General features: G+C 44.2%; 1 protein-coding gene across 1 annotated transcript; it reads right to left on the reverse strand.

Moving 5' to 3' along the window:
- Nucleotides 1–1,288: 1,288 nt before the first annotated feature.
- Nucleotides 1,289–20,300, reverse strand: rnf216 (ring finger protein 216). Its single transcript, XM_079644491.1, is given in 19 exon segments — nucleotides 1,289–1,808; nucleotides 1,810–1,871; nucleotides 1,873–1,895; nucleotides 2,208–2,277; nucleotides 3,829–4,051; nucleotides 5,587–5,684; nucleotides 12,211–12,289; nucleotides 13,324–13,472; nucleotides 13,560–13,697; nucleotides 14,521–14,571; nucleotides 14,738–14,871; nucleotides 15,579–15,693; nucleotides 15,783–15,944; nucleotides 16,913–17,018; nucleotides 17,193–17,269; nucleotides 17,708–18,560; nucleotides 18,562–19,001; nucleotides 19,670–19,791; nucleotides 20,231–20,300. Coding segments are annotated over 19 exon segments (3,282 nt in total). The 5' UTR covers nucleotides 20,298–20,300; the 3' UTR covers nucleotides 1,289–1,495.
- Between the last annotated feature and the right edge of the window lie 3,571 nt (nucleotides 20,301–23,871).

Here is a 23,871-nt window from a genome sequence, read left to right on the forward strand (position 1 = left end):
CGGCACTAAATCTCCTGAGTGTTGCCTCAGTAATGCTGTGTGTGTTTTTGACTTTGTGGCAATTGTTTAGGTTATTCCCAAAATAATTACCTCTCGTGTTATTATTTTTGAAGAATAAGCCCTCACATTCCATCTTCAGAGGCCATTAACTGTCTTTTGATTTACACAAATGAACACTGTGCAGGGATTTGTTAGACTATAAACAGTAAATCATATTCCCTTTAAGTGTAACTGTCTCAAAATGCCATTTATATACTTATAGACTTTATGGAAGCCCCCTCATGTCCCCTGTGTCTTTGTTAAATACACATCATTTCATTCATGAGGGCTCGGCTGGTGTTAGAAGATGCTGAATCTGATTAAGTCTAATTCTGGCTCTCATCCAAAAACAGACCGTCTGGTACCACCCATGACTAAAACCATTAGGACCTCAGGGCTATAACGGGGGTTCGCTGAGCTACTGTTATAGTCTGCAGCAGAAACAAGAGGCTGTGAGTGTGTGTGTGTGTGTGTGTGTGTGTGTGTGTGTGTGTAGCAAAATGATTTGTCACACCAGCACACTTGGCTGAACAAAGAAGTCTCCTCTCTCGGTAACATCACAAGCCTGGCTGTTGCTAAGCATAGATTGGCGGAAGCACCCGCTCTGTCATGTGATTGGTTCATAGCCTGAGGGCTCAGTTATCATGACTCAGCCCCTTTTTCTGCAGGGAGGAGGGGGGAGAGAGACAAAGGGGAGAGAGAGACGCAGAAAGGTAATAAGAAGCAAGAAAGGATATTTAGCTTTTTGTAAATAGCGAAAACATTCAAAAGGGGCCCGAATATGTTTTTTTCCGTTATACTGTAGTGTGTTATATAGGTTTTTGTGCATAAATATGGTCTGCAAAGGGAGGGAGTTTCTCTCCCACACACTCCCCCCCCCCCTACCTGCAACGCCTCCATTGGACCCCTTTGGTTACTTCGCTAACATGGTGAAATAACTATGGAACATTCACGCTTCTATCAGCTAGCGCTCCAACACATTGTACGTGACAGGCTAAGGGGCGGGACATCTCTAAGCGGTTGACCAATCACAACAGAGCCGGCCAGCTGACCAATCAGAGCAGACTGGGCTCTGGTTTCAGACGTTTCAGGTGAAAAGAGGTGCTGCAGCACAGGCAGTAGGAGAAAATAAAGAGCTTTTTGAACATTAAAGCATGGAGACATGTCACAGAATACAAATATGGACCTGGACATGAGGAGAATGTGTCCTCTTTAAAAAGTACAATTCGTATGAACTGGAAACTCGAGCCAACGTTAACAGGACTCTTTTTTGAAAACGGTGTGGTCTCACACCTGTTACACAAAAGATTGAGAAGGGAATGCTAACAGTTCTTCTTTTCTTTTTAATTATGTTCTCAAAAATATCTGTATAAACTGGGAATAAACGTTGATGCGCGCTGGAATCGATACAAAATATTGTGGAAAACGGCACTGAAATGAGAAGCAGGACTGTGTGTTAGAAGCGTCTGTAGTAGCGGTGGGGGGGGCCGTAGTGCATCGGCAGGTCCATCATGTCCATGTTTTGGGGGAGAGGCGGGTGTACGGGAAGGTTTGGATGGTGGTGGTGGTGGTGATGGTTGTTGTTGTTGTTATTGTTCATGGGGGGCAGGTGTGGTAGAAGGGGCACGTAGGGGGCCGGGGGTAGCCTGGGTAGAATCACCTGCTGGAACATCATGCCCTGCGGTGGAGGAGCAGGGGGGAATTGGGCGTGGGGGGGGACGAAGAGGGGAGCCTGGACTGCCAGCGGGTGAGGGGGGGGGGGCCGGGGCGGGCTCCTCTGCCGCCGGGCCCACTCTGGGTCGCTTCACCTCTGTGATCGGCTCCGGGGGGGGGGCCGACCCGCTTCCCCGAATTATCTGAGGAGAAGAAGAAGAAGAAGAAGAAGAAGAAAGGGGGGGTTAGTAAAGGACTTCCTGTTGTGATGTCAGACTTCCTTCGCCTTCTTTACACAAACACTTTGAGACAAACCAAACACAGGAAGCACTCGGCTGCCTGTTTATAAATATTGTTGTAAAGACAAAGAATAATAATGCAACAGTGCAATATGTCCCTGCCAACAATCAGTTTAAGAAAAACTAACTGAAAAACAGAGCAGTTGTCAATAGTTTCAACAGTTCCTACAAAATCATTGATTTCAGTTCCCAGTGAGCATCAGACTCTCTACTGACCGGAGCTCTTCTTGTTCAGCTCGGCCTCTCCTTCCTTCTGGATCACCTGAATGATTCGCTCGTCGTCTTGCTGCAAAAACAAAAACACAGAACTTATTTCCAATCAGACAAAAAATGCATCAACATTATGAGAGTGAATGTAACTCTTGCTGTACCCCGATAATAACAAAAACATCATTTTACATTCTCTAAGGCAGATAGGACTGAAGCTTGTGATGCAGACGTATAAAAAGGTCCAGCCAACATAGTGCTCGATTAGCTGCAGGCTTGTTGTGTCTGCCGAACAATTCGAGGTCAGAGCTTTTGTGGAGGGGGGGTGCTGCAGTTAGTCATAACAACATGCCTATGTAGTCCCAATAAACTAGACCTGAATCAAACATGCTCATCTGCTATTGAATGTGATGTCTGTTGTCATATGGTCTGCCTTTTCTTGTGTTCAAAGAGGACAAACAGTATTTCGACAATAGTTAAAGTGTTCGTTTTTAAAGGCTAAAACGGCAAAGATATTGATGTTATGCAGCTACGACTCTAATCTTATTCTACACAAATTATAATACACATAACGTATTTCAAAGTCGATCTAGAATGAATGGCAATAAAGCTTTGAACTATTCAGTTCAGCCCTAATATTGATGTATTTGTGACCTAATGAAATACACTTTAATGCCAACATAAAGCTAGTTAGATGAGTCAGATCTTCCTACTCTCACTCTTGACACAAAAACCTTTTAAAAGAATCAAATGAAGGCAGCCGTCTCCTTTCTAAAGGCCCTGTGGTCGCCACTTTTTATCTATTTGTTCTTGGCATTGCGCCGGGAGACTGGCGGTTGTCTCCTCTCTGGAGTTTCTGGGTTGTCTCCAGCTCATTAACAGCTTGGGACTAATTGTGGTTTCTGGGTGCCAGGGATACTGCAGCCAGGTAACCGTGGGCGACCACAGAATCAGATGGTCAGGGTCAAAGTGCAGCGAGAGTTAATGAGTATATCTGTGTGAGGGCAACACAAGGAATAGAGTGGCGCAGGAATGAGTCTGAAACCTGGAAATGAGTTAGCGTCTCAGCACTTCTAGTTCCCTCGTCTCAAAGTCAATCGTTTTTTTTTTTTAACCATTCTTGGTTAGACGCCTTTAATCTGTGGTTATCACGAGTTTAAGAGATTTTCCGTTTTGAACATTAGCCGCCTTTAGCTTAGCGGTAGTGACGTGAAGTCATGTGACCGTGATAGCCTAACGTTAGCCTTTGACATCTAGAGATTGCATTTATGCCTTAACTATTATAAAGGTGGTTAATATGTGGAGATGATCCTGCTGAACAAAACGTGTAAGTATCATAAATGTGTGCTAGCCATAGATCTGAATTGTTGGCAATACTCCCATTGAGTGACTCGGAATCCCATTGGCTTTTAGGGGAGGGAGCCCTTGAGATGCTAATCTTTGGGTTGTCACTCCACCACTCTATAGGGAATGAATGAGTAATGTTATCCTTCAAAATAAGAGCGCGTGTGTGTGTGTGTGTGTGTGTGTGTGTGTGTGTGTGTGTGTGTGTGTGTGTGTGTGTGTGTGTGTGTGTGTGTGTGTGTGTGTGTGTGTGTGTGTGTGTGTGTGTGTGTGTGTGTGTGTGTACCGTGGGGTCGGTCCAGAGCGAGCACTTGCGGCAGTGTCTGCAGGGAGCGCCGGGCGAGCGCGCGTGTTGGCAGAAGTGGTTGTATCCGGTGATGGGCTCCCTGCAGAGGTAACACATGAAGCTGCCGCAGCGACACGACATCCGGTTACAGCCCTCGGACTTCACCAGGCCTGTGGCGCACTTCACACACTTCCTCACCCGGGCCGCCGTCATGCGCTCCTCACTGGGGACAGAGGGGAAGATAAATGAATAAGGAGACAAATAAGGCAAGGCCAGTTTATTTATATAGCATTTTTCAACACAAGGCAATTCAAAGTGCTTTACAAAAATGAAAGACATTAGAAACATTAAAGCAAAGATAATAAAACGTGAATACAAGTTAAAGTGCAGTGTGATATCTCGTTTTTAGTCACATTTCCTTTGATGTGGCTCAAAACTGTGCCTTCTATTATTCTGTCTATACTTATTTTGATTGGAGTTTTCGTCGTTCATGACTCGAGTGATCTTATTTGTGAAGAACTCGGATATCTGGAGGTAAACGACACATTTCTCATTTCAGTGTTCTGGCACTTCCTTTCAGTGAATCTAGGGGATCATTGAACTCAAGAAGAATCCACCTTTAAAATATAAAGGTCTTTAAGGAATTAGGAATCCTGAAGTCAAATGTAATTCCTTTAAAGACCCTTTCCATACATTTTAAGACCTCATCGCCACTTGGAGTTCTAACCGGTTACCTTGGCGACACACTTTACCTCCCATTGACTATATACAGTATTGATTGTCATTCCTCCTTATCTTCCAACCATTTGGACGCAGACTTGCATTTCCCCATAACGATGTTGTTTAACAACCGGCGTAAACGGACCTTCGCGCGCTATCAAGCAGTGAGCGTGCGATGTCCTGTTCAGATGACGTCAAATCCAACGGGATGCCATAAATAAACTCCACAGAATCACACTACACAGCTACGCAATGATTACATTCAGGCAGACTGTAGAATACAACCTCTTTGGACCATTTATATACTTATTGAAAACAAGCTACAAAATGTAATACCTTGGGAAATACCCTTTAATACTTTTTAATAGCCTTCATTTTCGCTAAATTGATTTATCAACTTTTAATACTTTTTAAGACCCCGCGGACCCCCTCTTATAGCTCTGTTGTCTGTCCACTGATGCGCCTTCAGCTCTTTGCATTTAGGGGATTATATAATGTTCCTCTGTCCTGTTAGAACCATCAGCTGCTCTGATGTTTCTACCAGAACACTTCCTGTCTCTTTCAACAAAAGGAAGTAAGAAGATCTGTGTTTGGGCTCAAAACAGGAAGTACTGCCTGTGTGCCTCCTGGGCCACAGGAAGCAGACGGCCTCTCCACTTCCTGCACTGTTGTCCGTGAAACTGAGGTTTGAGCTTACCCAGCATCCTCTCTGGGTGAGGAGTGGAGAGGACAGCGAGAGAAACGTCTTCTAAGATGTGTTCTTGTTTGCAAGCTGGTATAATCTTTAATTGTGTGTGAATGTGTACCGTCCTGATTTCCAATCTTACCCTGTTGCCGTTTAAACTACTGAATTAAAAAAGGTCCATCTTAATTTATCTTAATTTATAACAATAGATCTCTTAGCAGCATCGTTATATGTATGTATCAAGAGTTTTGTAACCTTTGCTCGACCCAAATATAACACTTGATATAATCCTATGGAGTCTGTATATGACAGACTCATCTGATCGTTAGCGTCCGTTTGTCTCGTTTACTTACAAGAGCACCCTCATGCCGATCTCGTCTCTCTCCAGGACCTGCTCACACGTCTTCCCCATGTGCTGCTTCCACTGGACGTGACACTTCCTGCAGCTCTCCTGAAGGAACACACAACAATAAGAATAAGAGAGTGAAGAGCGATTTGTTTCAGTAAAATCTCCTCATAAAAAGGTATTTAGTTTAAGTTATCCCAGAAACAGGATTTAAATGATTTATAAAATAGAATTATATTTGGTTTAAAATGGTCAATCAGATCAAAGAAATGTAGAAAAAGGGGCTAGAAGTACATGCACTCGTTGAGATATTCTGGATTAGGGCTCGTTCGCCCCACCGCTGCTAGCATTAGGTTGCTCTGTGAAAAACAATGTGCATCAAGATGGCGGCACATAGCTCAACAACTAGACCGTGAACCGAAAACGATCATTTAAGCATCCTTTTCTTCCTTAGCGGAAACATCTTTGACTGAGATCAGGAGTCTTTAGTTCACCCAAATCGGTGACGAGCAGACGTATCAGAAGTGTAGTTAGTGTATTTTATTTGTTCATACGTGTTAGGTTGTAACTAGCAATGGCTGGAAAGGCGTTAGAGGTTGTGAAATATAGAATATCTGCTAACACACACACACACGTTAAGTCAGGGGCGTCAAACTCGCCACATTCGCATAAAGGTTGCACTCAAAGGGCCGGTTGTAACTATATAAATATATATATCAAATAATGTATTATATTACATTATTGCCTCTGAATTGGATTATTATCGGATAGGATAATAACTTAGTAATTAACTACGTCTGAAAGCAGAAGTCCAGGGCAAATAATTGCAAGTCTCTTCAGTGCGCATGTCACAAAACGAGATGCATTGTGGGACATGTAGTTTATGGGCAACCTGCTTCTGTAAAGCGGCATGTAACCGTATAATAAACGTATTATATTCTTTGCAAACTCTTGCGGGGCCACATAAAATGAAGTCGCGGGCAGGATTTGGCCCCCGGGCCTTGAGTTTGAGACCCCTGCGTTATGTGGAAGGGCCGGGGATCGAACCACCAACATCCAAAAATTGAGAAAGACCCACAACCTGAATTGCCCAGTATGAGACGTACGTGACCCTGAGAGGGTCTTTGGTGCACAGCATATAAAAAAGCCATATGGATAAATCAACAAGGTTAACAACCTGATTTATTTAAGTGCGTATTTAATATATCACCCAATTACTAAGATATAATTCCTCCCTCACTCACTGCCCTCCTCTGACACTACTCCAGTTCCTGCTGAATAAGAACATTCTCCATCGTCTGCGCTATATGCTGCTGCCACTGCAGGGACTTAGACTTGCACAGCTGGGTGTGGCTCTCCCTGCAAATGTGTATGTGTGTGTGAGTGACTGCAGCAAGATTGGCTCGCCGCTGACTGTTTGGTTGCCTAGAAACAGCAACTCCATCCTCTTTCGCCGTGTCAACCCGAGAAACACCCACACAGACACGTTAGCTCGGGGTTGCCTCCCTCGCTAACCCTTAGCTAAGTGGTGTCACCATTAATATTTGAACCGTTCATCCAATATTGAATACGAGGCGTGGGACGGGTGATGCTGCGTGATCCACATCGCCACGACAACCCTGAACCTGGGGAGGAAAGGTCACAAACACACACCCTCTGCGTCCTCTTCCTGCAGCCAGTGTGTGTGTGTGTGTGTGTGTGTGTGTGTGTGTGTGTGTGTGTGTGTGTGTGTGTGTGTGTGTGTGTGTGTGTGTGTGTGTGCAAGGTCAGCCAGAGGGTGTGGAACTGGAGTTTTCCTTGGCATTTGGATTGGGTTTGCTTGGAAGACTTTACAGAGGCACACAAGGTCCGTTAAGTCTTACTGTGGTAGCTTCAGGCAAAGAAGGAGACATTTTTCAGGCTATGTTCACATTTTTGGATTCATAAAGGGAGTGTCCATGAAACAGACTCTCTGGTGATGAATCAGTAAAACGTGGTTCTGTAGAGGAGGGGGAGAAAGCGGACTCATGTGTCAGACAAAGCCCCGGGAGGCAGAGCGGGGGAAGATCGCCCCCTAGTGGTAACCTAGACACCAGGAAGAGTCACACCACAGGAGAGAGAGAGAGAGTGACAGAGTGCGTGTTTGAGACTTGTTTGACAAGCAGGAACACACCTGAGTTCTTATAGCTCGGCTAAAAATACAGCCGGTGACGTCGAGCTGAAACTCTTCCTCGGGGCGTGGCTTCCCCGCAAAAGGGCGTCTGATTCCAATAAAAGCGAGAGTGGCTGAAATGTGACCAAAAGGTTGCACACACATTTATCGTACATTTCCAGCAGCTTATTGAGGTTAGACTGAAGCACTGTTTCTGAGTCAGTCCTGAAATGAGTTCATCCCAGGTACGTTAGAGGGTCTTGAACCTGCCGTCTACAGTGTAATGGTGAATGCTCTTGAAACATGTCTTCTCCTTGTCCTTTGAAGATTTCAGACTTGATCTGACAATAAAGTATTATTGTAGTTTGAATCTTGGAAACAGTTATTTTTAACCTCTTTTTTTTTTGTCTCTACCTCCATTCACTCAACCCATCTTGTCCTCCCACCCATTCACTGCATTCCTCCCCCTTGGGTGCTCCCCCCCACCCGGTATCACCTTCATGCATATTCATTCATACCTTTTCTTTGTAACTCTTCAACAGTGGTGCAGGCTGCAGCTGCCCTTATAAGGCAAGCAGCGTGCAGAGTTTCTGATGGGAGGGGGAGGGGGGGGGGCTGCATCGAGTGTGCACGGGTGTGGTAATTTTTTTCGAGTGTTGTGGTGGGGAGGCGGCTTTTACTGCAATGGAATCATAGTGCAGCTGTGGTAATGTATGAGATCTCACAGATTTATCTCTGGCCTACATTTTGACATTCCTCCACATGAAGCAATCACACTGGAGGAACAAGGATGTCCAAATGCCCTCATGACCACATGTGGAAAACATTACCAGGAGGGGGGGTCAGACAAAGCCAGGGGAGAGGAGAGAGAGAGGGAGGAGAATCTGGGTCATTTCGATCTGAACCACATTTGAAACGAAGGAGGAAGTGTCTCCGACCAATCAAAAAGCAGCAAGAGGGGAGTGGAAAGCGCAGCCGGCCAATCATAAGGCAGCGTGGGGAGAAGGCGGGTGGGCTTTACAGGAAGTGTGTCAGTTACATAATGAAGCCCCTCCCTGAGACTCAGGGTCGACCACAGGCTTGAACCGGGCTTATGCTGATAAAAATTGGGGGGGCGTTTCGCCACAGAGGTTTCACTTCCTGATTCCTACTAAATGTAAAAAAGGAAGTGACTTGTGATAAGTTTCTGTTACCTTACAGATTACAAAATATGCTTTTTATTCTGCTATTCTTATTTTTGTTTTCTCCGCACTCTCACTTCGCTGTACATTTCCTCATTACGGGTGGATTCAAGTATTTCGGATTCAGACTCCTACATGACTTAAAGAGGAAGTCACTTGTTACACAAAACAGCACCAGCCTCGTTTCCTTCTCAACTCAAAAGTCATTATAATGCTGTAAATAACATTTAACATACATTCATTCTAGGAGATCCAAATCTGTTGCTTTCTGGTTGCAGATTTACAACATTCAGAACAGAGATCTGGAACATGTCTTTTTTTATTGTTGGGTGTGTGAATGTGTGTGTGATGTGAAGCAGCTGTGCAGCGACTCTGCAGCAACACACTGTAAACCTCTGGCTCCCTCTACAGGTGAATGGAGGGAACAGCAGGACAATCGTTCTCCCCTTCTTATTCATAAAACCTGACAAGTCTGTTCTACAAATTGTGTCGCTCGATTTTGAAGCATTAAAATGTAGAAAATGTCATATTAGGGACAGCAGGAGCATCACAACATACAGTTGTTTATCTCAAAAACACATTTTCAAACTAGATGCCAGAGGAAATAGCGCAGGCTGGACAAAGTCAGCAGATGTAATAATAAAACGTTATACTCTGACAAGAGGCAGAAGAGCTCTGTGCGTTATCGGAGAAGTCTGTAAACAGATCATAAATACTAAAAAGGAGAACGTGGTTTATGGGAAGTACCCGAGGCGACACTTTCCACAGCGTGCATAAGACAATCAAATCACTGTCTGTCATGTCCTCTTACACGGTTACATTTACTTTAGAGCTTTGGTTTGTTTAATTATTAGTAGTTAAGTACAAATTCAGCAAGAAGACAGTTTTAAAATAATTTTTTGAGAGCTTATATAATATGATCCTTAATCAAACTCACGACGGGTTTATAAATCAACTTGAATTATCCATTTTATGTGAAATGTAATTTAAGATTGGGTATTTTATTACTTTAAATACATTCTTGATTATCCTTTTACTTAAATAATATTTTCGATGCAGGTCTTTTAGTTTTTTTCACCCATGATTGAATGTATTGATAGCATTAATGTGTGTGTGTGTGTGTGTGTGTGTGTGTGTGTGTGTGTGTGTGTGTGTGTGTGTGTGTGTGTGTGTGTGTGTGTGTGTGTGTGTGTGTGTGTGTGTGTGTGTGTGTGTGTGTGTGTGTGTGTGTGTGTGTGTGTGTGTGTGTGTGTGTGTGTGTGTGGCAAAAGCGAGTGAGAGAAACAGAAACAAAAAGAGACACTGAGCCAAAGAAGGGCGGGTTGTGTTTGCGTGGTGAGAGTGAGAATATGAGTGTGTGTGTTTCTGCTATATAACGGGAGATTTGAGACAGGCATCCAAAGGGACGGCCTTGGCAGACACAAAGCATCGCCTCCCCCTTACATTCCTCGGACAGAGGGAGGAGAAGGGAGATAAACAGAGAGCGGAGACCTCGCCTCATGGAACCGTTTCATCCTCTCTTCGTCCATCTTTCTGATCCAAACACACTGGATCTCAAATCGCGTATTTAGATTACTTTCTGTTAGGAGTGAATACGTGTGTCCCTACTGTATGGCAACATGCAGTGCACTGTAGAGTAGTGCAGGAACGAGTCCTAAAACGCAGGTATTAGTCAGCACTTCTGATGCCTGAAATGAGTTCTGTGGTTAACCACAAGTTAAACAACAATGAGACTAATAAACGTCATCACGCCGAACATTAGCCGCATTTAACTTAGCGGTGGTGGCGGGAAGTCATGTGACCGTGCTGTCGTTCCTTTATAGCCTGACGTTAGCCTTCTGGTGATTGCAGTTACGCTTGGTAAGTGAGTGGTGTTAATATGTGGAGATTATCCTGCTGAACAAAAAACGTGTTCGTATCACATGTGTGTGTTTGCCACAGATCTTATTTTCTGCAACATTGCAAAATCCAAAAGGGAACACTTGCCGGATTTTTGCAGAGGGGGAGCTATGTGATTATTAGAGATGTCCCGATCCGATCACGTGATCGGGGATCGGAGCCGATCACGGGATTTTCAAAAGATCGGAATCGGGATAAAAAAAAAAAACGGGGATCGGGATTTTTTTTTTTATATATACTTTAAAAAAAATGTTTTATTCAATGTTACAAAACAAAAATGACCATGTTCAAGTCTTAAAGTCATCCTGAGGCCTTAGTTTTGGTTTCAAATTACACAACATCATGTATGTGTTGCTTCTTTGGGGCTTGTTTTCATAGACCTGGTTGATTATTTCTCTCAAATCTGGCAACAGAGTGGGCAGGGCGCAGTGTCTAATTGTAGCAGTAAGCTAATAAGCTTTATTTTGTTTTGATCCAATGCTGCACAACTGAACTGATCCAATGCTGCTGTGAAAAAAAGAAGCTATATCCATGTTGGATAGAATATCCAATTTAAATAAAAAAATAACCGTAAGGGACAACTTGAATGCTTTTTTTCTTTTTTTTCTCTTAATGCATTGCATAAAGATCGGATCGGGAAAAATCGGTATCGGCAAATTGTCAAAATCAAATGATCGGAATCGGATCGGGAGCAACAAAAGGTGATCGGGACATCCCTAGTAATGATAACTTGTGGTTAGGCTTACGTCACCACTCCATCAGTAACCAGATGGTGTTCTCATAACAGCTTCAAAGTTGAGTGTGGAACGCCGGACACCCTTTATATCGCAACGATCGCAATCTACGTAACAAAAGTGGCTAAGGTGAACACGGCATCACACAAACAAATAATATATGTGGGATGTTTTCACTATAAAGTAACGTGTTAGTTTACTAGAGTCAAAAAGGAATCCAGCATGATTGTATAGGGTTGTTTGAGCAGCCTGTACAGCAAATTATTTTTGCTATCAAGCTAGCGAACAACGGCAATCGTCACTTCTGGAGAGGGCACAGCAGCATTGTGAGATATGAGACTGGTTTGAAATGCATGCTTTAGTGTTAGAGTGCAGCGTAGGAAGGAAAGTGTCCGAATCGAGACACAGCGTCCGTCTCCTGTCTGGGCTTCACTCTCATGATCTACGGGCAAGTGGACGCTGCACACAGAGCTTTTATGATGGACTGAATTATTGATGACGTTGAAATCAAATCCAGGTTCTCTCTCTTTTGCACAGTGTGTGATTTAACTCAGAGGACGCAGACGTTGTGCGAGAGCCAGAGGCATATTCGTTTACAGTTATTGTGTGTCGAGGAAACACCATAGCAACACAACACAGTGGGAAAGTGTTAAAAAGACCTAAATAAATACAGAGAAGTGACTGACCTTGCGGCAGCGAGGGTTGGGGCAGCTGAACAGAGACATGTTTTTGTCCAACAACGCGGGGAAAGTGCAAAATGGACACCTGAAAAGGGAAAAGAGAGGAGGGAGGGAAAGATATGACACATTGCACTTGAGACACAAGAAACATATCATAATCAACAAGGAGACGTTTCAGTTCCCTGACCAAACCCTTTTTTAGAGCTTAGATTTAAAAGCATCAATACTGACCTAGTGCGCACGTTTCAAATGATTCATTTGTCTAACATTATTTGTGAATATTTAGACAAAAGTTGGACAAAATGTTGGAATACAAACCATTCTCAGGGTATATGTAAGAATCCTGAAGTCGAACGTAATACCTTTTAAGACCTTTTCCATACATTTTAAGTATGACACAGACACACACAAAGACACAATGACACAGACACACACACAGACCAGAGTCCTGCATCGGGTACCCGACGGGTGACCCGCAAAAAAGGTGATTCGCGGGTGGTATTTTTTCAAACACTTTTTTCCGGGTTCGGTTCTGGGTAAAACAAAGATGATGCGGGTCGGGACACGGGTGTTGCATAATAAATATATTTAAATAATAATAATTTAGTTGAATGATTAAATCCTCAGACCTCTCCCCCCCGCGGGACCGTGCATAATCATAACGTCTGCAGCGCATCTATCTGCTGCCGAGCGCACCACATTCTGAATGGCTGAGGTGAAGCTCTCTAGCGGAGAATACAGCATTTTCCAACACTTCCTCAAGAGCGAAATCCAACGTCTGGGAGGCTTTTGGTGTCCTCCTAGATGGAGAGAATAACCAACATCCCACGCTTTTTGAGAGAAATATGCAACTGCGTGTGTTAATAATTGCATGTTTTCACTGCTCATTTATATATGCGGGTTCGGGTCGGGTTGCGGATCCTGTGCCGACAGGTCGGATCGGGTTGCGGAACTAATTGGTAATATGTGCGGGTAGCGGGGTGGGTTCGGTATTGCAAGTCGCGGGTGCGGGGCGGGAGCGGGTCTTGAAAATCAGACCCGTGCAGGACTCTGACACAGACACACACTGACACAGACACACTGACAGACACACACACAATGACACAGACACACACTTACCGCACGAGTTCATCAGCGCAGGTGGCAGCGACCGCCTCCTCCGCCTGCCTCTCGTAGTATTTACACAGGATGTTCTCTGGCAGGACCTTCTCCAGCTCACACACCGGGTAGGAGCACGTGCAGCCGCTCTCCATGCAGCTCAGCTCCGACTGCAGCAAGACACACACCGTCATCACACGTCTCCTGGAAACGTTAGCATGTCATATCAAAATGTGAGAAGAACAAAGCGTGTGTACCTTCCCCGAGCCGAACACGGCCTCCTGAGCGTATTTGACGAGGCACTCTTTACAGAACAGATGTCCGTCTGAACACTGCGTCATCTTCTCGAACGCAAACTCCCCGTAGCAGCAGCCGCACTCGATCAGCTGCCCGTCCTGGAGAAGAATCACACAGACATATTTTGTATAGCTTAGATGCTTAAACAAACTGTTCGACACTTGTCAGGGATCATCGTTGTACATTTAGTAGAAGTCTCAAAGTGAAATTAAACTATAAAGCAACTATTCTGCAAATATTTTAAAAATACATTTCTTTCAGACGAGCCTATTTACTGTAATCTTAACCATTCTGTACGTTTGCCTTATGTGTCCTTGTCCCCCCCTCATATGCGTGCATTTTAAGGTGTCCTGAAAGGCACCCCATTATTAAATATATTGTTAATGTTATTATTTTACCCAGGAAATTTGGAAACTTTGAGAAAAAAAAATGACAGTCAGATGTTAGAATTTGTGGAATATACAAAAAAAAGAGTTAAAATTCTCTCATCAAAATGATGATGGAAGCGAAGATTGATTGGCCTCTCGTTACTCGTGTGAGTTTACATTTGATGTTTACTTAAACGATCGATGCTGGCGAGGAGGCGTGATGTATCTCCATGTAGATACCAACAACAACAGGATTAATATACTTTGCCGTGGTTAAATGTAAAACGCATGTCAAAAATGATGCTGAAAAAACATCATACTGATACAGATTAGTAAAAACCATGAATTAATGCTTTGGCAGGTATGTCCGCAAGATGCTACGCAAACAACTTTTATGTTCTCTAAATGGAGATGGGACCGATCAAGCTGGACGGTTGGAGCTCTGTCCACACTTGAAATAACTTCAATTAAGTGATTTTATTTGCTTGTTCTGCAGTTTGTGTCATTGTGAAGGTGATTTCAGTTTGGTGAACGTCGTACACGTGCTTCTTACCATCTTGTACTCGTCTTCATTGACCTGCAGAGCCAGTAGGAAGTCCTCATGCTGGAGAGAGAGAGAGAGAGAGAGAGAGAGAGAGAGAGAGAGAGAGAGAGAGAGAGAGAGAGAGAGAGAGAGAGAGAGAGAGAGAGAGAGAGAGAGAGAGAGTTTGGTTAACTGGGATATCACATGACCATTATTTAACTCCACATAGAGCCAGCTGAATGTGTACCTCGGCCCACTCCTTGGCCTTCTGCTTGTAGAAGGTTAGCTCATTCTGCACGGAAGCTTCCAGACTGTTGTACCTCCTGCAGTAGCGTCGGTCGCTCTCCAGGAAATACATCCTCTTCTCAAACTTCACAGAGCCTGCTGGAGAGAGGGAGGCCAGTGAGTGATGGGACAGCTGAGGAGCCATGGCAACATCCATCACCGACGGCTGACAGGCATCCACCCCCGAGCGCCATCATCCAGGTTTGACCCCACCCCCATCCATCCATAAATCAGCTCCCTTTACAGCAAACTAAAAACAGCTTTTCAAGAACACAGAGGGCGTTTCTCAATGTCGAGGAAGGCTGCTCCAGAGCCACTATTTCAAGCATACTAAGTCATCGAGTGCCGCCGAATGACTGTTCCAATGTCCAGCAGACTTTGAAGTCTACCGAGCCCGGCGTACTTCGTAGCAAGAAATTTCGAGGCTGCATATGTGTAGACTCCGCGATCTTAAAATCCCCACAATGCTTTGCGCACGGACCAATTTCCAAATCTTTGGCGGAAATAGCGCTCCATTTATGACGCACACCTGCACACCTACTTCTTCCACCATTCTTTGTTTTCCGAGGCTAGGAAGGATTCTTGCCTCGTTTCTGAAGCAAGTGACTCGGAAGACATGTGCTACCAAGCAAGCCTCCTCGACATTGAGAAACACCCAGAGACTATAAAATGTCATCCCATGATGCAGGTTGACACTGAAGCCTTTGCGAATGGAAGCAGCATTTAAACAAACAGCTGCTTGTTTTAAAAGGAACCGTACAATAGGGTTAGCAGTTATTAGAAGTGTTGATAAGTTTGTTCACCATGCTCAAAATTAAAGTCTACGTAGCAGCGCTCGGAGGAGGGGCCTCTGCATCTTCTTCTCTTCCCTGAAGGGTCGCCTGATTCCTGCCTCTTCTTCAGCGCTTCACATAAGGCCTATAATGAACAAAGCACATGTATGAACTGGCAAGTAAATAAAAAGAAAGAGATGGCATTGCTCAGACGAACCAAGAGGCCACAGGTACCTTGCGTGTGATTGCATAGTGTCCCTTCAGAGCGTTGAGGGACCATTTGATGTCCTGACAGCTGAGCATCCTGAAGTCTGCCATCAGCAGGTCGGCCGCCTGCATGGACGCCTCCAGCCCCACCGTGCCCAGTTTGTTAAAGTCAAACAGGTCTTCGGTCACCTGGAAGGACCCAAAACAGACGCATAAACACTTTACTCAAACACCAAGATATGTGATTCAAATGCAACTAAAGAAATCAAATTGGAATAGAGTGGTGCAGGGTTGACGTATTTACCCGGAAATAAGCTTCGCATGGGTTCCCTCGACAAAAAAGCAAATGGGATTTCTTCATAGGATTTTGGAAACTAGCTCGAAATAAGGTCTGTGCAAAACTAACCTGTTTGATAAATGCACGTTTTGTTCAGCGGGTTAACCTCCACATAGGTCTACTCTACTTTTATCATTTTACAATCATAAATCTAATCCAGAAGCAAAATGCTAACGTTATGCTATAAAGGAACTACCGCAGGGTCTCTACTTCAACGTCAAGCCAACTTAAGATCCATATTCAAACATACAGATTCTAAATGGTACAAGTTGAAGCGTTTGTTTTAACAGTTTGCAGGAGGCAGGTTCTTGCTTTCAAGCAGAACAGGGGCAAACAAACTTAGAGTGTTTACGTATTCGGTGTAATGATGTACAACGACCTCCACAACTTCTGAAGTCCTATTCAGCCACTTGGTAACAATAATCATTTTTCAGACACGTCAACTCTTCAGAAATAACCAGCGGGGTCACTGCTGATGGATTTAATGTTGTAGAACAAAACGTGATCCGTCTCTCCACACACACACACACACACACACACACACACACACACACACACACACACACACACACACACACACACACACACACACACACACACACACACACACACACACACACACACACACACACACACACACACACACACACACACACACACACACACACACACACACACACACACACACACACACACACACACACACACACACACACACACACACACACACACACACACACACACACACACACACACACACACACACACACACACACACACACACACACACACACACACACACACACACACACACACACACCTCTGTCTGGGTGTCTCCAGACTCCAGCAGGATGCTGGTGGGGGCTAGGTTCGCTGCACCCCCACCCCTTGGATACTCAGGGTTCTCCAACAGCAGGTTACAGATCCTGAGGACACAGCATTAAGAGAGAAAGGAAATCACTTACTCATCATAAAACTAAGCTAGAAGGCAAAGGGCAAAATCATTCAGCGGGCCTTTTTGGAATTTCCTGAAAATCTAAATCAGTTTATTACTCCTCACTTAATATGAAGCACTGTAGAAAAAAGTTGATGCTTCTTACACATTCAAGTCCATCACAGTATTCGTTTGGATCAGTTCTGCTACATAGGCTTCTAGGACGTCTGGGAAAAGATCCAACTGTAGAGGCAGACAGAGTCAAACAGGAGGAAGGTGAGGATCAGTTTTACCACAATGTAAATCATTCAGATTCATCAAATATCAACTATTCATCTCATGATGTAGATAAGCCATGCAGAACATGCAAATACGTGCTTAGTGACACCAGGGTTGAATCTGAAAGCCATTTCAGAATAAGTCTTAAGGTAAAAATGCTTTTTTGTTGAAGGTCTCACATTTAATCATTTTGTATCCTTCATAATTTACTTTGAGTTGAAAAAGTTATTACATTAGTCATTCTATTTATTTCGTTTTTTTTTTTTTTATTGTGTCAGCTGTTACTTATTTAGCCTTAGAGTCTTAGTCCTGTGTCAAATGGATATTTTTCCGCCATCAGATGATATCAAAACAAACGTATTGAGTCTGAATGCACACTGTGTGGTACTGTGTGGTACTCACCACCCCAGTGATGAGGGCTCTGACGTGGGGCAGCAGCTCGGCCCTCCCTCCTGCTGCGGAGGGGCCGGGCCTGGCGTCCTCGATTCGGGGGGCATCCTCCGCAGCGGGCGGCACGGCCACCAGTCCCAGGGTGGGGTTAACTCTTTCTGGGATTGGAGCAGGAACGAGACGAGCGTTTCCCCCGGCAACCAAAGCTGCAGGAGCTGGAGGAGCTGGAGGAGCGGGAGCGTTCAAGACCAAGTTAGGGGCCCGGATGTGGAGGCTGACGGGGCCCCGCTGGTGGGACCAGGCTGCTGGGAACCCTCCGGAGGGGCCTGCCTGCGGGGGGGCGTTGGGAAGGTGCTCCCCGGGCGCTTGGCTCCCTAAGATGATCCGGTGACCCGCCTCAGGAGGGCCCAGTCTCTCCGGGGCTGCAGCTATTAGCACTGCAGGGGGGGCGGCCGGGAACACCTGAGGGGGGGGAGGGGGGTGGGCTGCAGGCTGGGCGGGGGCCTGAGCCAGGGGCCGCAGCTCCATCTGAACGAGGTTCCCCTGCAGGCGGTTGAGCGACACCGGCTGCAGCACGTTCTGAGGCCGGAGCTGCAGCTGTGGAGCCGAGGCCTGGGTGCTCGGATGCTGCGGAAGAACCACTATTTTGACCCCCGACACGATGACGCACTGCTGTAAGGTGGTGGTGGTGGTGGTGGGGGGGGGCTGTGAAGATGTACCGGGCTGAGACAGCATCCGCGTGTGAGCAGAGGAAGTGCTGGCCTGAGGGTTGTCATGTGACTGAGCGCTCGCCTGTTCTTTAGTCTTAGTAGAAGAACTTGATACAGAACGATAACGTGTGGCACTGGAGGAGGAACTCGCCCCCCCCCCTGACTGAAGAGTGTGTGAGTCCAGATGTGCTAGGCTGAGGCAGATTTATTCCTGGTGTAATGGATGTGTTGGCGTTTGCAGAGGTAGATGGGGTTTGGATGGGAACTGAGTGGGGTTCCTCTTTTGTGTGTGCTGGCGTACCGTCCTGCTGCTGCGAGTTCCTGTTGGGTTTTGGCTGAGTGTGTGTGTGTGACGAGGTGCCGGGGTGTGACTGTGTGTATCCACTCGTCTGCCCCGCTGTGTGTGTCCGTGCGGCCAGCCTCGCTGCAGAGGAGCTGGCTGTGGCGTCTCTGGAGGTAGAGGGGGCGGGACCAGGGTCCGCTGAGGGAACCCCAGGAGTTTCGCTACTGTGATCGAATATTTGAACCGGGACGCGCAGCGCCCCACTCCATTTGGCGGCTGGGCGAATCACGTGTTTGCGAGCAGGTGTGAGCGGCTACAGGAAAACACAGGAAGCAAGAGAGAGGAGTGGATAGATAAATGGAAACAAAGATGATACTTCTGCAGCTGCTGTTATCGATAGGAGTCGAATGTAGCCCATGAATGCTGTATATCAAAATACAAGGTTAAACTTGTCTAAAAAGTTTACAATTGTTGTACAAAGTAACAGGGTGGGGAGCATAATTCATCAGAATTGTATCAGTCGCAATATAGGAGTAGTGCAATATTCAAATCAGAGGAATAAAGGATAACATCTGAATGAACTATTTTGGAGCTGCATAGTGATCCGGCCTGCTACTCCTATTCCTGAGACTTAATATTACTTTGCATTTAGCTGGTGCTTTTTTCAAAGGGAAACCACACGGGTTCAAATTAAGGGCAACACAAAGGACACTTACAATCTCAGGATCATGAGGGAGCAGGACTGGAGAGGCTTTCCTGCTAGTCTGTGTGCTCTTTCAGTAGCAGCAGTAATTAGTCTTCATCTGAGTGTGTCCTGATAACACCTGCTGTCACTTCCCCAAATCAGGAGCATTTGGTGACAGGCAGGTGAATGTTCATTAGCCCTCTAGAGGGCAGTGTTTGGGCAGCACAGGGAATTCACAACAGCAGGGATCCTCTTTGATATATATAACAAATGAAAGAACAGGGTTTATCACTCACCTCTAATATGCTGACGTCGTCATCATCTGGAACTAAAACAGGGCTGCTCGGCACCAGAGTCACAGGCTCCTCATCTGAGTCATCGGAGATGGTGATGAGCTCCCTCTTACGGGAGCGGGAGCCTACAACGAAGGAGTAAATATTAGGGTTTGTTTATTGTGTGGCTATTTATGATTATAAGTGTGTGAACGAGAGGAAGAAATAGATTATATATTATTAGAAATGTTTATATAAATATATACACACATAGTATACATATATATATATATGATATACATACACTCGGTACAGCCCTTTTAACTTAGCATGTAATAATGGCTGTTGTGTAGCACGCCGAAGAGCGAAGTTTCTTATCACTAGAAAAACCACAACCTTGAAACTATGTCTAGATAATATAGTTTACTATGTTGTCAAAGCAGGGTCAGTATGACAGAAAGCAAGTCAGCCTTGTTCTGAAACGAAATTGTCACATGTAAATAGCAGCATGGTGTAGGAGGCCAGTTGTTGTCACAAACTGTCACTAGAATATATCTCACTGTTGATATTGACAAAATATCTCACCTTGGCTGCGGTGGACGTTGAAGCTCGCCAGGTGAATGACCTCATCATCGCTGCCTCCATCTGCCATTGTGAAACTAAACTTTCCAGCTCCTGCAATCTGTCACTGCTCGATCAATACCATCTACACACACACACACACACACACACACACACACACACACACACACACACACACACACACACACACACACACACACACACACACACACACACACACACACACACACACACACACACACACACACACACACACACACACACACACACACACACACACACACACACACACACACACACACACACACACACACACACACACACACACACACACACACACACACACACACTTAAACTACTGGCATTCCCCGTGAATTCCTACAAATTATTTCAATGATAGTTGTCATAACATTTACTAAACACAATAAGGGTGGGACTCCAACCTATTACTGTAAAAACAGAAGTGGAAGAAGAACTCGGATCTTTTGCTTAAGTCAAAGTAGCAATACTACATGGCAAAAATATTATGTTACAAGTAAAAGTCCAGAATACAAAATTGTACACAAGTAAAAGTACGTAAGTATTGGCATCAAAATATTCTTCAAGTACAAAAAGTAAAAGTAATAATTTTCCAGTGGCCCCTATCAGATTTTTATAATACTTATTATTAATGAATTAATATTAATGTTGCACTTGGTGTTTTATATTTTTTATTATAAATGTATACCTGCAAATTAGCGGGTCACTAAATTGGTCAAATAAATATAGTGAAGTTAAAAATTGCCTCCAAAATGTAGTAAAATAAAAGTACAAGTAGCATAACGTAAAAAATACTCAAGTGAAGTATCTCAAACTTGTACTCAAAAAGTACAGTCATTGAGTAAATATATATTGTTACTACCCACCAATGTGTAAACACTCACCGGCCACTTTGTTAGGTACATCTTGCTAGCACCGGTGTTTGACCCACTTTTATATTCAGAACTGCCTTAATTCTTCGTGGCTTAGACTCAACAAGGAGCTGGAAACATTTAGCAGGGATTTTGGTCCATATTGAGCACCCAAAAGTTCTCTATAGGATTTAGATCAGGTGACTGTTGAGGTCATTTGAGGACAGTGCACTCATTGTCATGTTAAAGAAAGCAGTTTGATACGATTTGAGCTTTGTGACATGTCCTGTTGGAAGTAGCCCTTAGAAGATTAGTACACTGTGGGCATAAAGGGAGGGATATGGTCGGCAACAATACTCAGGTAGGCTGAGGCATTTAGACGATGCTCAATCGGTAACAAAGTGCCTAAAGTATACCAATAACATATCCCCCACACCTTTAACCACCACCTCCAGCCTGAACTGTTGATACAAGGCAGGGTGTATCCATGCTTTCATGTTGTTTACGCCAACTTCTGACTCTACCCCGAACGTCACAGCCGAAATATAGACTCATCAGACCAGGCAACATTCTTCCAATCTTCTATTGTGCAGCTTTAGTGAGCCCGTGCAAATTGTAGTCTCAGTTTCCTGTTCTTAGCTGACAAGGTTCGACATGATGTGGTTCAGAGATGGCCTTCTGCATACCTTGGTTGTAACGAGTGGTTATTTGAGTTACTGTTGCCTTTCTATCATCTTGAACCAGTCCATTCTCCTCGGACCTCTGGCATCAACAAGGCATTCTGGCGCAGAGAACTGCTTCTCACTGGATATGTTCTCTTTTCCTGACCATTCTCTGTAAACCCTAGAGATGGTTGTCTTGAAAACCCCAGTAGATCAGCAGTTTCTGAAATACTCAGACTAGCCGTCTGGCACCAACAACCATGCCACGTTCAAAGTCACTTAAAATAACCTTTCATCCCCATTCTGATGCTCTGTTTGAACTACATGCCTAAATGCATTTAGCTGCTGCCTTGTGATTGGCGGATTAGATATTTGCTTTAGCGAGCCGTTGCACAGGTGTACCTGATAAAGGGGCCAGTGAGTGTGTAACCTGACCAAATAAGACTAATAAAGAACTCATATGCCACGCTGCAGATGTCATGCAATCATAAGAGAACTTAACAAAAAGAGGTACTTTAAAATAAAACTGAAATCTTAACACAGGGAGCGGGGTTAGTCTCTCAATCTAGAATCAACATGAGGTAGCTAACAGAAAGTTGTTTTATTGTGTTTGCTGACCTGATCTCACAAGAAACAGTCACTCCGACATTTTGTCTCAGGAACCCAGCCCTATTTGTGCTTGATCTGATCAAAGTTGGCATGAAATCAATGCAAATCTTTCATTTTGATAAACTGCAGACGCTGGCAGTGATGCAACACTGCATATATGGACTTGTATTCAGTTTATCAAAGTGACAGTAGTCTTAACACAGTGAGGTTTTCTTAATATTTCAGATCTTGAAGTTAACAACAAACATGTCAGAGCAGAAATCGATCATTTCCGCGCAGAACAAACTGCTTTTAAGCTAAGCTAATGTTAGTTAGCTTGCTAGCTAGCTAGTAGGTTAAGTACTTAGCTCACTAATGTCGGGGTTTCTACGGGTTACATTGCTTCAAAACGACCGTTAACAGTTTAATACCTAGGTTTAAATAAAACACATCCAGAAATGTACAATACCGCAGCTGGGTGGTGGAGAACCAACACAAAAACACCTTCTTGATGGACTGGCTTTCGGTGAATATCGAAACAAACTGCCAAAACAAGAACAGTACCGACGTCACGCGTACGGCACCCGTCGCTACGTACGGGTGTCGAACTCTGGGAAATGTAGTTTTTACGTTACTCAGTTGCTGTGGTCACAATCATAGAGGTCTCAATGTAACAAAATAACTTGATAATATGATTTTATACATGTATAATATACAATATACAGAATGTATAGAATAGCTTACATTTAAAATAATAATATATTATGTTTATTTGTATATATTGTGTATTCAATAGAAGAGGTGTGCAATAAAAAGATAAAATTAAATACATATTTATATAAACATAAACATATATGTATCATTTTTGCTTTATTGGAGGGGTCTGGGGGGGGGGTCCGAAAACCAGTCAGTATCTGGTGTGAGGGTTAGGGTTAGGGTAATGTTGTGAATCGAGTGGCCTGTGTTCGTCGTCCATAACATACGCCTGCCCATACAATAACCCCACCACCACCATGGGCCACTCGATTCACAACATTACCCTAACCCTCACACCAGATACTGACTGGTTTTCGGACCCCCCCAATAAAGCAAAACTGCACGTTTCAGAGTGGCGTTTTATTGTGGCCAGCCTAAGGCACACCTGTGCAATAATCATGCTGTCTAATCAGCATCTTGATATGCCACACCTGTGAGGTGGGATGGATTATCTCGGCAAAGGAGAAGTGCTCACTATCACAGATTTTTTCAGATTTGTGAACAATATTTGAGAGAAATGGTTATTTTGTGTATATAGAAAATGTTTTAGATCTTTGGGAGCAAAATAGGAGCAAAAACAAAAGTGTTGCATTTATATTTTTGTTCAGTGTAGATAAATCCAAATATATATATATATATACAAACATAAGAAGTTAACATAATAGGTTTAAGTATGCAAAATTCAAATATAAAAGTACATTTAATTGTCAAATAACCTAAATAAAATAGAATAAAAATATCTAAATGA

The sequence above is a fragment of the Notothenia rossii genome (assembly GCF_949606895.1).
Source record: "Notothenia rossii genome assembly, chromosome: 8".
In the NCBI taxonomy this organism is placed as follows: Eukaryota; Metazoa; Chordata; class Actinopteri; order Perciformes; family Nototheniidae; genus Notothenia; species Notothenia rossii.